Raw genomic sequence first — 16,180 nt, 5'->3', positions numbered from 1 at the left:
AGTTATTCCCGTACCGTACTACTCCTGGTGAGCAAGCTTTCCCAGATGTAGCATTTGAACATTCCAAGTCACAGGTTGTGGTTATTGAACCATGTTATCGTTGACCATTGTTGAACCATGTTATTGTTGAACCATTGTTATTGTATGTGATTAATCATGGTAAACACAAAGGCCTGGTGAGGTTCAGATGCATAGTGACAGGCAGAGGAGCCCTAGTTAACCTAATCAGTGAAAACTGGAAGACAGACTTGACTGTTCCTAAGGCTACCAAAAGGGAATTATTAGACCATTGTCCCTGGTGTGAAACCCAAAGAAACTTTCCCAGAACTCCCTGCAGAGTGAAGTGTTGCCTACACGGGACTTGCAATGGCATGCAGGGGGAAGGGCACTTCAGATTTGTTTAGCAGTTATCATGGGGTGCTTTTAACAGGACTCTGGGAATGTGTGAAATTTTCTGTGGAATGTTTTGAGAAAGGACCAAAGGACGGGAAAGGGAGGGATCCATGTAGCATGGATGAATAAGCCTCTTGACCAGTCTACACTGGCTGCTTTTCATCACCTTATCATTCCACTTTTTTAGGTCTTTTATTTTCTGAATTTCTCTTTATTTTAGCTAATTTCTCTTTATTTCTCTTGGTCTTTCCTCTTTTTAAAAGATAGGCCTCTGCTGTACCCACTGAAGTCCTCTGAGACCTCCATGCCTTCTGAAAGGTAATTGTAAATGGTTCAAAGAGGACTTTTGCTCGTAGAATTTAATTTGTCCTTGCCACTTTGAAAATACCTAACTACTTCGGTACCTCTGAGATGTTTTTCATCTAATTTGGCCTCCAGTCCTACTCCTTCATAAAATTAATTTCATTAAGTATCTGATCACTGTTTATAAAGCCTGCAACAAAAAAGGTCGTCAAATCTGTGCCTTTTGTCCTCCTCCCTCATTAAATAATGGATTTTTCGTTTTTATTTCTTTATATTTCCAGTGCATTTACAGAATATTTGTCTAATTTTTATGTTCCTTGCCAACAGTAACTAACCTCAAATTTTATCCTAGTCTGTTATTCTGTTATTCCTCTGTAGTCACTCTTAGGAATTTGTCCTTTTATTCCACTTGTTTGCACAACTTCATTCTGATTTTCAAATTTCTAAAGAACTCTTGAACCAGACCTTTTGAGCTCTTAGTATGGTTCCTGTCTTTTTTCACAAGAAATAGTTTGTCATGTCTCCTTCATTATAGTACATTTCATCAGTTGCCAGCTCCCTTAAAGAGCCTTTCTCTCTCAGACTCTTAGCAAGTGAGGATAGAAAATGGTTGCCTAAGTTTCTTGGTCTGTTTTTTTATATATATTTATTTATTTTTTTACATATATTGTCATTATACTGTTGTACATACTTTTCCTTTCCTCAAAATCACAAATTCTACCCTATTAAGATAGGTGCCACTTATATTGCATTCCACACTCTCCAACGAATAACTCTCCATCAGTTTTCACCTTCCATGATTATATCTGGCAATTTCTGCCACCTTTAGAATTGAAAAGTCATTTACAAGATGGGTCCTATCATACCCTTTTCCAAAGCTAGCTGTGTAACTTAAGTTTTTCATTACCTCTAGTTCTGTCTGTCACCTAATCAAACAATTATTTTCCAGCATCTTCCATGATGGTGGATTTGGATGTATTTTTCAAGTTAGGTCCTAATTCCGTGTTTTTGTAGAAAGTGAACCCTTTTCAATTCACTTAAGTTCCTATGCCTTTAGAATTTGGTCTGTGGTTCAACAGAAGACATGAAGATACGTTTTCAGTGTTTACTTCAGATCTTGGAATGTTTTCATAAAGAAATCTTAAAAAAAACAAAAAAGGTTGCTGAACATTTGAAAAGTCAAATGTTTCTGAGAGGGGAGCATTTGTTTTCTTTTACATTCAGTAAAAAATATATACCCTGGTTCATTCCCAAAGTAGTGGTAAATCTCACAGATAATGAATGTGTAAAAAGAGACCGAGAACCTGCACAATGTGTTTCAGCAGTTAATAACTGCTTTCTGCATTGTCAGACAAAGCACACTTCATATGCCATTGCCAGCTCAGAAGTTCAAGAACAATTGAAAACTGTTATGAACATTCATTTTTTCAACGGCTCCTATACAAAGATACCAAAGTGCATTTAGCCAAGGTTGCAAAGCAATTCAAAGCCACTCAAAGTAGCAGAGGTATTTCTATGCCCTGGGTTTTTTGTTTGGTTGATGGCGGGGGGGGGCAGGAATTGTTGGTTTGTTTTGTTGGATTGTTTTTCCCTGAAGCAACCACTCATGCTGTGCAGGCAGAAAACTTTCAGGGAAGACACTCTGTGAGCCTTTTTTTATGTTTTATGTGGTTTGCCTTAGTAGAACTTTGTCTTTTGAGTTCCTTAGTATGCTGAACAAGATTACTGCATAAAAGTTAGCATTTTTACAGGTTTCTGGCAACAATACAAAGCCATATATTGCCCAGCTTAAGTCTTTTGAATCCCCTGGGTATGCAAGTTGCTAGCCTGTCAAAGCCCTTCCCATTAATAATGGAGCCCGTCATGAGCATAGTGATCACGAAATTACAGAGCTTTTGATTCCTGAAGAAGTAAGGAAGGGGTTAGCAGAACAGTTACCTTGCACTTGCAGAGGGCAGACTTGGGCCTGTTTAGAAGACTGGTTGATGGAGTCACTTTTGGAAGGCAGTCCTGAATGACAAAGGAGTCCAGGAAGGCTGGGCATTCTTCAAGAAGAAAATCTTAAAGAGCAGGCCAGCCACATGTGCCAGCTGAACATGAGCAGCAGTGTTCCCAGGTAGCCAGGCAGCCAACAGCATCCCTGCCTGTATCAGCAATAGTGTGGCCAGCAGGGCCAGGGCAGTGATCACCCCCCTGTACTGGGCGCTGGTGAGGCTGCACCTTGAATACTGTGTTCAATTCTGGGCCCCTCACCACAAGAAGGACATTGAGGTGCTGGAGCAGGTCCAGAGAAAGGCAATGAAGGTAGGGAAGGGTCTGGAGAGCCAGAGGAACTTATGAGTCTGGAGAACTTATGAGGAATGGCTGAGGGAACTGGGGTTGTTTAGCCTGGAGAAGGCTGAGGGGAGATCTTCCTGCTCTCTACAGCTACCTGAAAGGTCAAGTAGACAAGTGATAGGACAAGAGAAAATGACTCAGTTTGTGTCAGGGGAGGTTTAGACTGGATAGTAGAAGAAATTTCTTCACTGAAAGGCATTGGTCAAGGCACTAGAACAGGCTGCCCAGGGAAGTGTTTTGAGTGGCCATCCCTGGAAGTATTTAAAAGAAGTGTAGATGTGGGCCATAGGGACATGGTTTAGTGGTGGACTTGGCAGTGTTAGGTTAATGATTGGACTTCATGATCTTAAAGGTCTTTTCCAGCCAAAATGATTCTATGGTTCCTTGACTGTATAATACTGCTACGTGCTGACACAATTATCCAGACTACCAAGATTAAATTAATAGTACTTTGCCCTTGCTAGAATGGATGGTTTCATTGTGTGGCTTACATATGGACATTTTTCACATCCTTTACAGACAGAGTCTGATGAGTTGCAAAATAGGAGCTAGACTGTTTTTGCAACTTACTTTAGAGCTTGATGAAATTGATCAGAGACAAATCTTCCCTTTGCAAGGCTGTGCCATGAATTGTTAAAATATCGAGAACTTGTAAAGACAATTTCCACAAAGGAGAGCATGCACTGGAAAAAATTCAAATGAATGCTTGCCAGTTAAAGCTTAACAGAATCAGAGGGATAATTAAAACTTCAGCATATTGTGGAGAAGGAACTGGTTATTGGGCAGAGAAACTAACTATCTTAATTAACATGGCTGACAATAAGTCATTATAGTAATGCATTATTTTGAAATTTATATGACCAAACCATACCAATGTAAAGTACCTTAAGATCACTATATAATTTTCATGGCTGAAAAATTATTCTCAAAATATGTCATCAAGATCAGAGAGAGAGATGTAGTAATTTTCATTATTTTTCAAAGTTTTCATCTACAGAAATAGATGCCTTACTGAGCACGAGTGAATGAATGTTTCTGCCCTTTCTTCTCTCTTCTAATTAAATGCTTCCCACTTTGCTTCTGTTCTGACAGCTCAGATGAAAGTTTGGAAATAACAAAGAGAAGCAAACAGCAAGAAATTAAAGAAAAATTAAAAGATGGTTAGAAGATAAACAGTGATGGAAAATGTAGGAATCAAAGGCACAAAGCAAAAATGCACCCCAATTTAAACCAGGATAACATGAGACCTATCAGTAAATACCACTAAAGTCAGTGGTGTTTTCTAGATTTTATCGATATGGACAGAATGGAGCAGTACCTTCTGACCTTTTTTAGCATACCATTTCAGCAAGATCTGTATCTGTTCAAAGCACTTTAATTATTTCATAAGGTATTTTCATGCCTTAGCCAAGGTTTATAAAGCTTAGTACCAACCAAAAATTACATATGTCAAACATATCGATACCAGAAATTCTGTGAACTGCATAACACTAGAAGTGGAGAGAATGTGTTCTTAAACTACCCTGAAGCTCTGCTACTGCCCAATGTCATGGAAAAGATACTGTTCTGACTCCTTGTGGCCATCCTCATGTATAATAAAGCACTGCTTGTACTTGAAAAATGAGGAGAAATATCACTGAGTTTTAGGAGTTACAAGAAAATCTTCCCTAAAACATTTGTTACATGTATTTATTTAATTGTGCATGAAATAGAAATCCACACATGATGTGCTTTCACTGAGGATAAATTATTGAAGGACAGAAATTATACATAGTACAAACCCTCAAGGAGAGCTTGCAGAGGATGTAAATGCTTCATCAGTTTTAATTGTGGCTTGTTTCAGGGATAGAATCTGATCGAAGTGGGTTGCAGGCTGGATCATGGAGCACAAAAACTCAACTGTTGGCTCATCTTGAAAGGGGTAAATGCTAATTAGACGTCATCTAAAGGCCGTGCAGATAGACAGTGCAACTTCCAGAAACATAGAAACAATTAATTAATCTAATTCATTACAGTTTTGACCTGAATTAATGTTAATTAACTCCTGTTAATTCAAATAAACTAAAACAGCACTCTGTTGACCAGCCTTTTCTGATTTGGTGGTTTGGGGTTTTTTTTCCATTTTTATAGCTCTGAGACACTGCTTCTCATTCATTCATGTTATAACATGAAGTAAGAAGGTTTATGGTTGGTTTGTTCCTAATGCTTAAAATTCAAGTTGTCTCTATGCAGTTTTAATTCACCTATGCAAAATGACACAGTAAATTTGAGCATCTGCTAGTGTGTTTTTAAGCAATATAAGTAATTTTATAAACTAATAATTTGCTACGCAATTCTAATGTGAATAGCAGTATACCATTGAGTTAATTCACCTATGCAAAATGACACAGTAAATTTGAGCATCTGCTTGTGTGTATTTAAGCAACATAAGTAATTTTTGGAACTAAAACCTCTTCACGGTTCTCTGTCAGTGTGTCTATTTATTGATCAAGGAAATTTAATTAGTTACTGTGTTGTTTTAATACTTACAGAAAGACTTTGTACTTGATAATTCATAAATACTTGCAAGTGTAATATGTCAGAGTAAAGTCCACCAGAGTAAGCATGCAGTGTGAAATAATGAAGATGCAATTTTGCTGCATTTGAGATAGCATGTTGGAGCTGATTTATTCACCTGGGCTTAAGTATCAGGCAAAGTACAACTGTACAGAATGAGCTTATTCATTTCTGCATGATTTTCTTTGCCAAGCTTCACTTGAAAGAGGTAAGGTGCCTGCATAGTGCTGTTTTCCTCACTTGCTTTCTTAATAATTTATAATACTATTTTAGAATTAAATGGATCTGTAAATCATTTCAGTGTGTAAACATGAAGGAAGAAAAAAGACTGACTCAATCAGAAATGCTAAATTAAAATAAAACTTCTAAAATAATAACTCCGGATCCAAGTACAGTTTTCCTGAAGTTTAGTGATGCTTGTGGGTTAGGTTTTTATTTTAAGTAACTCATTTATAACATAATACTTAATAAGAGAAACAATAATAGAAGCTTTCACACGGAAAAGGATACATGACAGTGGGAAATGTAGGCAGAGTACAACTTAGATGCTTTAAGGGAAACCCTACGACAAATTTAATGGGAGGTAATTTCCCAGTTTATTACAATCTCACAAATGACCAACCCTGCATAAAATATCACATTGTATATTAATAGTAAATCAGAATTATTATTTAATCGCTTTAGGTAGAGTAGAAAATTCCGGTTTGCTGTTTTTCTGCACGATAGCTATAAATATTAACTCTCATACCTGCACTCTCTTATCGTGATTTGTCTTGGGCATTTTCTAAAATGTGGTGAATATTTTTTCTATCTGGAATACTGTTTGCTGAATCTGCTGCTAAGTCATTGCATTTATAAGGAATGTGGCTTAAAAAACCCAACAAACCAAAAAAAAAAACCACCCCAGTTTGGCAAGTCTTAAGCAAATGTGTCCTTTGAGGGTACGGGAAACATTAGTTATCCTGATTCAGCCTATGCTGCTGTTGATACAAAAATTCCTCTTTCGTCAAACTGGGATTTCCCTGAGGACCCCAGGACTTAGTCCAGTAATAGCGCAAGACTTCTTGCTGTGTTGGATGGAGAGTTACTAGATGTGTAACCCCAAAAGGAGGATAAGCTCAAAAAGGTTTTGATACAATATATTAACCCCTTGTGAGTTTTGAGGTTGAAGAAAAATTCTTTTTGCTTTATTCATTTTTTTTTAATCTGATTTAAACCTGTGACCTATTATTTAAAGCTGTAGATAGAAATTCATAAAAAGGATAGTCCAGATGAGCTGAAGCAAGTTATCCAGGGCATAGAAATATTGTCAGCACTCAGAAAGCCATGTCTTTGAGTACTGTTTGAACCAGACAGCAGAGCTAGTGTTACCATTTCTGCCAGGTTGACCATTGGTGCTCTATTTCACTACAGTTTGGACTCAGGGAATATTTCAATTCCGATAAATACAAGATGTGCTTTTTCTTCCATCATTACTTTTCTGTCACACACAAAATTACATTCTGTTTCATTGCCCAGCATGGTACAAGGTAACAGCTAAGAGACATTCTAATCCTCTGTGTCAGAGGAATGACCAGTCAGGTACAGGGTGCAAGACATTAGGAAAGGGAGAGGTCCTTGAAAGATGGGAGAAGCTGATTTTGGCAGAGGCTTACTACCCTAAAGCTCAGTATTTCAATACCTTTGTTCTTCAGGACTTTCCTATTAGAAGTCATAAATCTTTCCATTTTTAATCCACTCTGTGTTACAGATCTGTATTGCTGCAGAAGGACTGACTTGGAAGGAAGATGCTGATGATGAGCTCAGCGGGATTTATTCTGTTCTTGCTCTCTCAATGCACTGTGTCAGTGAGCACCAAAGAGGCAGTGGTCTTGGCTAATGCCCACCTTCTTCCCCAGAGAGGCTATGAGAGGCTGGTTAACAGCAATGAAAAAGGTACTCATGAAGAGAGTTGGGTAATTTGGATTCATGCTGTGTTTTACTTTATTGTGTTGCTGTAACATTTTCAGCCAATGTATTTGAAAGCTAGCCCTGCAAAAATCAGAGAGTCACAGAATGGTTTGGGTTGGAAGGGACCTTACAGATCAGCTGGTTCTAACTCCCCTGCCATGGGCCCAGACACCTTCCACTAGACCAGGTTGCTAAAAGCCCCTTCAAACCTGGCCTTGAATGTTTCCAGGGATGGGGCAGCCACAACTTCCCTGAGCAACCTGTGCCAGTGTCTCACCACCCATATAGTAAAGAACTTCTTCCTTAGATCTAATAAAAAATCTACCTTCTTTCAGTTTAAAACCATTCCCCCTTGTCCCATCACTACATGCCCTTGTAAAAAGTCCCTCTCCAAATTTCTTGTAGTCCCCTGTTACGTACTGGAATGCAGCTTTAAGGTCTCCCCAGAGACTTCTCTTCTCCAGGCAGAACAACCTCACCTCCTTCAGCCTGTCTTCACAGGAAATGTGCTCCAGTGCTCTGATCATCTTGTGGCCATCCTCTGGACTCACTTGAGCAGGTCCACATCCCTCTGGTGCTGGATGCTCCAGAGCTGAAGGCAGTACCTGCAGGTGGGGTCTCGTGAGAGCAGAGGAGCAGAATCATCTCCCTTGACCTGCTGGCCATGCTCCTTTTCATGCAGCCCAGGATATGGTTGGCTTTCTGGGCTGCAAGTGCACATTGTGGGGTCATGTTGATCTTCTCATCAAACAACACCCTCAAGTCCTCCTCAGGGCTGCTCTCAATCAATTCTTTGCCCAGCCTCTAGCAGAGCTTGGAATTGCCCCAACCTAGGCACAAGACCTTGCATTTGGCCTGCTTTGCAATATGAATATGTCCTGACCTGAAGTCACAGAATCATAGAATAGTTTGAGTTGGAAAGGACCTTAAGACCATCTAGTTCCAACTCCCCTGCCATTGGCAGGGACACCTCACACTAGATCATGTCACCCAAGGCTCTGTCCAACCTGGCCTTGAACACTGCCAAGGATGGAGCATTCACAACTTCCTTGGGTAATCTATTCCAGTGCCTCACAACTCTCACAGTAAAGAACTTCTTCCTTATATCTAACCTGAACTTCTCCTGTTTTAGTTTGAACACATTACCCCTTGTTTTATCACTGCATCCTTGATGAAGAGTCCCTTTCCAGCATCTTTAATCCCTTGCTCAGCTGCCATCTAATTCAAGAGAAATTACCAGGGTTTTTTTCATTTGAAGACTTATTGTTTGGACAATCATATCTAGATTACATCATACACATCAGTACCTAAACCCCATTGGTACCAATAACTGAGGTATCCATCTGCTTATCTAGCTTGCTAGGTCCAGCTTGTTACGGTTTCTGATACATTTTACCAAAGTAGATCCCATATAAATTGTATATAAAAGGAGTAGTTGGCTGATTCATTTTACTCCTTTGACTGATGGCATTTGAGGTTTTATAAAATCCACTTTCCAAGTGAATCCTGTGACATTCAGCCTTAATTATTTTCTCATTATCTGTCTATAGAAGTTGTTGTATTTTGCCTGAATAATATTCACTGAGAAGGGCAAATACAAGAGTCATTGTATATATCACTGATGTATACATCACTATATAATCACTTAAATGGTGTTTCTACAAAATCATGGGATCGGGTTTGGAGTCAGGCTATGTCTGCCAGGCAAAAGTTCTACCAATTGGAGTACAGTCATGTACAGAATTCTGCTCTTTCAGGATGTTTAATAACGGCACGCAGATAATATTGAGATATAAAGTATTCTATTCATGGCCGTAGATTCTATTAGGCAATGAAAGACATAAAAGTAAGACCTTGGAAACCCTATCTATTCCTGTAAATCTGTCCTGAGTGGCACAGAAGTACTAATAATCTTCTGAATATCAAATATAAATTACTATATTTAACACAATAGTGATTCTATGAAAATGGGTTTAGTCCATCTGGACTTCTACAAAGCTTATGATATAATACTTCATGCAATATTAAATCAGGGAAGTTAAGGTTATATTATAATTTCAGTAGAGATTGAAAAGTAAATGACTTGGTTAGAAAAGTAAACCATAAAGTCAAGAGGAGACTTTGAAAGTATTTGCTCATAGGTAATCTTTTCCATATTCTTATTAAGTATACTGATGCAAAACCAGGCATATGCTGACAAAAGTTAACGATAACATGAAGTAGAGAAATGCCAATACAAAAAAACAGAATATTACACAGGAAAAAAATAAATAAATCAGATGTTCTTAAGTAATGCCATTTGGTTGAAAACTAAAGCACAAGATCCTAGGTTTTACTGCAAGGTGAGGACCTCACCAGTTACAAAAATCCCAAAACCAACTCTAGATTAAAGGAAATTAAGCAATACAAATGCAATCCTGGAATATATCAACAAAGGTGTTTTTAATAAATCTTGGGAAGAATCAGTGGCACTGCTTAGGGCCATCTGCAATACTGTGTGCAAATTTTACCCACATTCCAGGAGATTAATTTGCAATGAAGAGGTGCAGAAAAACTACTAAGACAATTAAGGAACAGAAGATTTATCTTACACTAAATAATAAAATAACTTCTTTATGCTACCCTAACAAAACAAAGGCTGAATAAAAATACAGTTGTCCTCACTGGGCTTTATTATCCAGGAAGAAGCACTATTTAACTAACGGACAACATGACACAAGAAGGAAAAAGGTGGATGGTGGACATTAATAAAATGAGGTTGGGAACCAGATCAGTATTGCTAATGGAGTAGTCACAGTTATTGAAATCTACAATGCTTTACAGTTGGAAGAGAAGAAATTCAACAATTCTGTGAAGAAGACTGTATGATACAATTCGCTGCAGGACCAGTGATAAAATAGATAGATAAAATAGATAAAATAGTCACTTCTGGTGCCTTTCTCTTTCCACAAAGTTGTTTGGTTTTTGTTTTTTGATTTTTTTTTAACACTAGCCAAATCATTGAGTGTACTTTTGGTTTGTTGGTCACAAGACAATACAATGAGATTCACTCCTTTCAGACTCTGTTCTTCTGTTCAGGAAAAGCAAATCAATGTATTCAGTAGAAGGATCAAAGGATCACTGATCTCTGGTCAGTGATTTGGGCAGAGAAGAGGTTTTTTCTTGAGCTTTTATTTTAAAAGTTTTTATCTTTGGAAATATTTTTCCCTAGTTGTTTTTTGGTAAATATTGAAAAAAACACAGTAAAACAACAATTGCCGTAATTGTCCTCAATTATCCTGGTTTCCCAGAAGAAAAAAGAAAATAATTCTAAATTCAGCATTTAAATTCCTATCAGTCACTGTTAGGACAGAACATAAGATTTCCTAAGTCTGAAGAACTCTCATTTTACATCACAGGTGGTCTGTAGCAATTTTTCTGATAGAGATACTAAAATTAACAAGTTTTTATTAAACATAAATTACAAATATCCCATAGTATAATGATGTAATGACATGCCTTTCAACTCTATGAAGAAGTGAATGATTTCAATTCACAAACATGTTTCTGACAAGCAGAACAGACATTGAATAACATCCTTCTCCACAAAAGGAATTCTCTATATATGAATTCATACATACAGAAATGTGTATTTAAATAAATTATATTCTGGCTTTTAGAAGTCTCATAGCCATTTGTAAAAAGCAGAGCATTGTGCCTTAGTCTCAGAGATGCTTGACACTATACTATAGCAAGAAGTTACCTCAGAAGCAAGTTACATTTAAAAAACACAGTATATTTCAGCCCAATCGAGAGGGTTATCCTAAGCCTTACATGCCATTTTTGTTACCTCTGAGTCTATTGGATAAATAATAAAGTGTAAAAGCACTTTCACCTATTTTACTGGTATTGTGTTGTCACTGCACAGCACTGTAGTTCTGCTTGTAAATCCATGGGAAGATTTAGCCTGGAGTTTGAGTGGCATGAACTGTTCTTAAGAAAAGCCTCAGATGTTTTTAAGTTTTATATTAGCAAGAAATATGCTTTACTATCTCACTTTTACCACTGAACACATGGCATACTTGTCAGAATTCAATGCAAAGATGTTATATATGCCCAAAGTGCAAATTGGTTAAAGAGAAATTAGATTTATTTGAGGATAAAGATAGCTCCTGTAATTAAACACAGTGGTCTAACACACGGCACAGGGAATTGAAAAGTTGGTGACTACTCACACTAGAAGAACACAGGAAGAAAAGGAACGGTCTGTACCTAACTTCTGGTTTTCAACTATATTGCTGTCATAAATGCAAAATCACACTTATGTTTTATGACAGGGTTAACAAACCCATTTTAAAATTTCTGAACATTTCCTGCACATTCTGCTCTGCAATCTTCCCCTTTAGCTGAGCAGGTGCCCACTACCTGGAATGAAGTCAGAATCAGTTTCTGGTCAGAGTGTAGTCATTCATTCATTCTAAAGGACAGAGGTCATATCTAAAATTCACTATTTGAACAGAAATTTACTTTCTTCCTTTTTTTTTTTTTTTTTTTGCCTACTCAAGACTATCCAAGGGATTGTTTTGAGATTTTTCAGCATTCCAAAGGAAATTCCAGAGATGGTCTTTACATCATCCAGCCAAAGGAGGACCCAATTGTAGTCTCGTGTAACATGCAAGATGGTGGTTGGACAGTAATCCAGCACATTACAGCCAATAGTACTGTCGACTTTGATAGGACCTGGCAGGATTACAAATATGGATTTGGTTCAGTTCATGACAACCACTGGTTAGGAAATGAATATATGCATCAGTTAACAAGCAGCTCCGTGCGATATATACTTGGAGTTAAACTTGTAAACTTAAATGCTGAAATCAAATGGGGACAGTATGAACCATTCCTTATTGAAGATGAAGAGTCTCAATACCGAATCAGGGTTGGTGTATACCAAGGCAATGCCACTGATGCTCTAAGCTTGGACACAGAAGCTTATCTTCATGACAACCAGAAATTCACCACCAAAGACAGAGACAATGACAATTACTTTCAGAATTGTGCTAAACTGGAACACAATGGCATTCCTGGGGGAGGCTGGTGGTATGATGCGTGTGCTGGAGCAAATCTAAACCGTAGGAATGTGATCTACTGGCAAAAGGACTGCAACAAGCAACGCATGTGCAAGTTTGCATGGATGATGATCAAACCCATTGAGTATAGCCTGTCATATCCAACCAAGTCCTGTCTGTGTCAGAAAGTTGAACTGTAGATAAGCCACGTGTACTTTGAAAGGACCATGGATTCTTTCTCCAGTAACTGAAGTCAACTCACACTGACTCAATGATCACATTAAGTAATCACGATTAAAAATTAATTTGGACCTTAGCAAGGGCTTTATGACAGCATATTGTCCAGGACTAGACCAGGATATAGACATCATCCAACCACACAAGTGAGAAGTCACTGTCAGAAACTGAGGCCTCTACTAGAAGATTTAAGTATTTAATTTTATAGTATTTTAGCCATAAGAGGAGTCACATATGAAATCCAAGATTTGGTGTCTTGTACAAGATATACATGAACATACACACATTTCAGAAGTTTTGCTCCAGTATGAATGTTGATCTCTTATAATTACACATCTTCACATATCATGCAGGAAGAAAATTTCCAGTGAAGTACCTACATTTACAAAACACATACTGGAGAGTATTGTGTACTATAGGGCAGCATCAGCCCTTTCCTTTTTATCTTTAGTGAAAGGTATTTTAATATATAAAACTGGAATTAGCCTCATCTCCAATGGCTTCTTTTCCCCTTCATTGACTCTTCTCAGCTTTTTAATTATACCATACACAGTGAAGTATTCAGCATCGATTTTTCTTTACTTCCTTCTTTTTAAAGGACCCAGAGCTAATGGAATAATCAGCTTTTCCACTGAAAGCTGCTAATCCAAAACTTACAATTCCTCTGCATTTTTCTTCAAGAAACTCAGTGGACACATTCTTTAAATGATCAAATTGATTTCGCAATTGTTTACTTACTGCTCTTTTTTTTTTTTTCCCCTGGACATTGCTGCACTTTATTTACCATGTTTTCACTGTTGCTTCTTCCATGATGTGCCTCAGCTTTCTCTTTTTTCAGTATCACTGTGAGAAAATAAAAGTGTTGCCTTTATTTCGTATTTTCTAGCTTCAATTGTTTTGGCACTCAACCTTGACTTTTAATTTAAACTCAAGGTTTATTTAAACAGTACCTTCTTTCTGGTTATACAATAAAGAGAGATCTTCAAATTTCATCGTAAATTCACCTTTTTTAAAACAATAAATAAAAGGATTTCAGTTTTGATAATCCTGAAGACCTTGTTTTCTTTTACAGCTGTTTGGGTTACTTCACACATTTCTGTATGGCTGGAAAAGCTGAATAACAACTGAAGTTTTAATTGTTGCATGATAAATGTCAGAATAATATTAGAATATCTTTTATGTTTTCTTAGATATTTCAGTTACAGAAAGCTGACCAACACATACTGGCAAACTCCTGCTTTTTAATTTAAAACTGAAATCTCATAATTTCCATGAAAATTACTTTGCAGACAAAAAGTTATAATGTGTTTTGAGAAGTCCAAGACTGCCAGAATCACTTGCAAGAGAAATTAATTAGCACAAAAGCCAAGAAAGGAATTTTTATTTTTTACAATGCACTGCAACGTTTTCAGAAGGAGCTACAGATCTCTTAGGTGGGTGAGGCCAGTATAGCATACATGTCTATTTCGCAGCATCTGATTTTTTTCCTCCTCTAAAATTGTGTTCAAAGACAAAAGTGCAATAGGGGAAGAAACAGATAGTGGCTGAATTGAGTTTATGTCATTGAGTCAATTTAATGTGGGTTCTGCTGCAACTCTATCAGGTTGCCTCCAAAGTTGTAATGACAATATAAGAAAATCACGCAAGTGCTGCCAGTCTCCCATAGCTTTTATTTTCTTTGCCATATAGCCAGATTCTTACACACCTTCCAAAAATATGTTTTCAATAACCTTGACATGGAAGCACAAAACTGGAAGCCAGATAATCTCTGACTGTTATTGGTTTCAGAAAGGGAGGGTGTTGGAATTGTTTTTTCCAATTTGGTAAATGTTTACTAGGCACTGTTGGCTATGTATCAGATCAGGAACTTCAGTTTTAATTAGTCTCAGTAAAACTGCTGCCTTTTACTCAATACTAAATTGAGTAAATACTATTATTGAGTAATAGGCCATTAGCTACTAAACGCCATCAGTTTCCTCATGTATCTGCTGATAGATCAAACAAGCCAGTCTTCCCCAAACAACTAGACATTTAAAAAACTTCAAGTTTTCTTCTCAACAAGTACTTCTCCAGATCCTGCTCAGTGATGGCTCCTGTTTCAGTAGGCCTTACTGAATTCCTGGATTACAATGATCAGGTCGCTTATCAAATATGACAAGGAGGCAATGTTACAGATTTCTGAAAAAAGCTCTTTGTGGGAGATAAAACAGTCAGAATAATTAAATTAGAGATGGAGGCTTTTCATGACACTCAGCTCTGAAACTGGAACAATATCTAAAGGGTGATAAGGAAGTACAATTAAGGATTTTGCCTTGAAATGTATCACTTTCTCTGTATCTAGACTCCTCAAGCCCATATATGCCAGTACAGGTCCCATTATCAGTACAATAGAGATGAGGAACAAAAATCCACATGTAAAAATAACTTTCAACAGTTAATAGCAGTTACTAATTGACATGCATAGTTGAGTAGGATAAGCATAATTCGCAATTGAATTATATAATTAATGGCAAAATACACTTTATCATATTTTACAGGTTCTTACAGTATTTTCTCTATAACCCTTCTGATTTCATCCTTCCTCAGTTCAACAGGACTTTTTCTATAAAGGAAAACCTGTGCATTTATATTCTATCTTGACTTTCTGTCCATTGCAAAACTCTTCACTTCGTGCTAGCAAGTCACAGAAAGTGCAAAACTGTAACTAGGTGTTCTATACCCATTTAAAAATTCTGGGAACTCTTCCAAGTATTTATCTACAAACATAAATTATATTTACAGAAAATGAATGTTTCTTGATGGTTTATGGAGATCGGAATATGTATGGTATGTATAAAAAGGGAGACACAAAAATAATACCCCAGTTTGTGAGAAAATTCAATATTCAAAAATATTAAAGGTGCCATATCTCTGAAAACCTTAGGGATGTATATTTATGCATCTGTATCAACAATAAATACATACATATATATGTATGTGTATGTGATTATGTATAAATAAAATGTACTTTTTACAAAAAAGTTCTTTTCACCAGTCCCTGACCATGACCATAATCAATTATAGGATCAGTATAAGGTTCATTAAAAGGACAGAAATACAGATAACAAGGTTGTTCTACATTGTAAAAGTCCACAACACTTTGTAAAGGTACAAAATATAATTTGAAAACAAAACATAATTAAGTACTAACAGTCTGATGAGGATCACGTTTTTCTTCTTGTGATTCTGAGGTCTTTATAAGAATAAACTTCCCACATGACAGCAAAGCAACACACGCCTCTTTATAGAATTCCAGGTATTTACAATGTACCCATGTTTGGCCATGTAAGGCCATGTAATGTCTTCACATCTCACACAGT

At 37.1% G+C, this 16,180-nt stretch overlaps 1 protein-coding gene across 2 annotated transcripts; it reads left to right on the top strand.

The window, feature by feature from the left end:
* Positions 1–674: 674 nt before the first annotated feature.
* On the top strand, positions 675–13,692 carry LOC136017283 (fibrinogen-like protein 1-like protein). 2 transcript variants are annotated; one of them, XM_065685450.1, is made up of 3 exons: positions 675–711; positions 7,340–7,524; positions 12,084–13,692. In XM_065685450.1, the coding sequence occupies exons 2-3, from the start codon at positions 7,377–7,379 to the stop codon at positions 12,782–12,784; spliced, it is 849 nt and encodes a 282-aa protein (XP_065541522.1). In that variant the 5' UTR covers positions 675–711; positions 7,340–7,376; the 3' UTR covers positions 12,785–13,692. The 2 variants fall into 2 exon arrangements, with proteins under 2 accessions (XP_065541522.1, XP_065541521.1); XM_065685449.1 differs by lacking the exon at positions 675–711 and adding an exon at positions 4,825–4,954.
* The last annotated feature ends 2,488 nt before the right edge of the window (positions 13,693–16,180 follow it).

This window comes from Lathamus discolor, chromosome 6, assembly GCF_037157495.1.
Source record: "Lathamus discolor isolate bLatDis1 chromosome 6, bLatDis1.hap1, whole genome shotgun sequence".
Lineage (NCBI taxonomy): Eukaryota > Metazoa > Chordata > Aves > Psittaciformes > Psittacidae > Lathamus > Lathamus discolor.
This window is presented reverse-complemented; position numbering and strand designations above follow the sequence as displayed.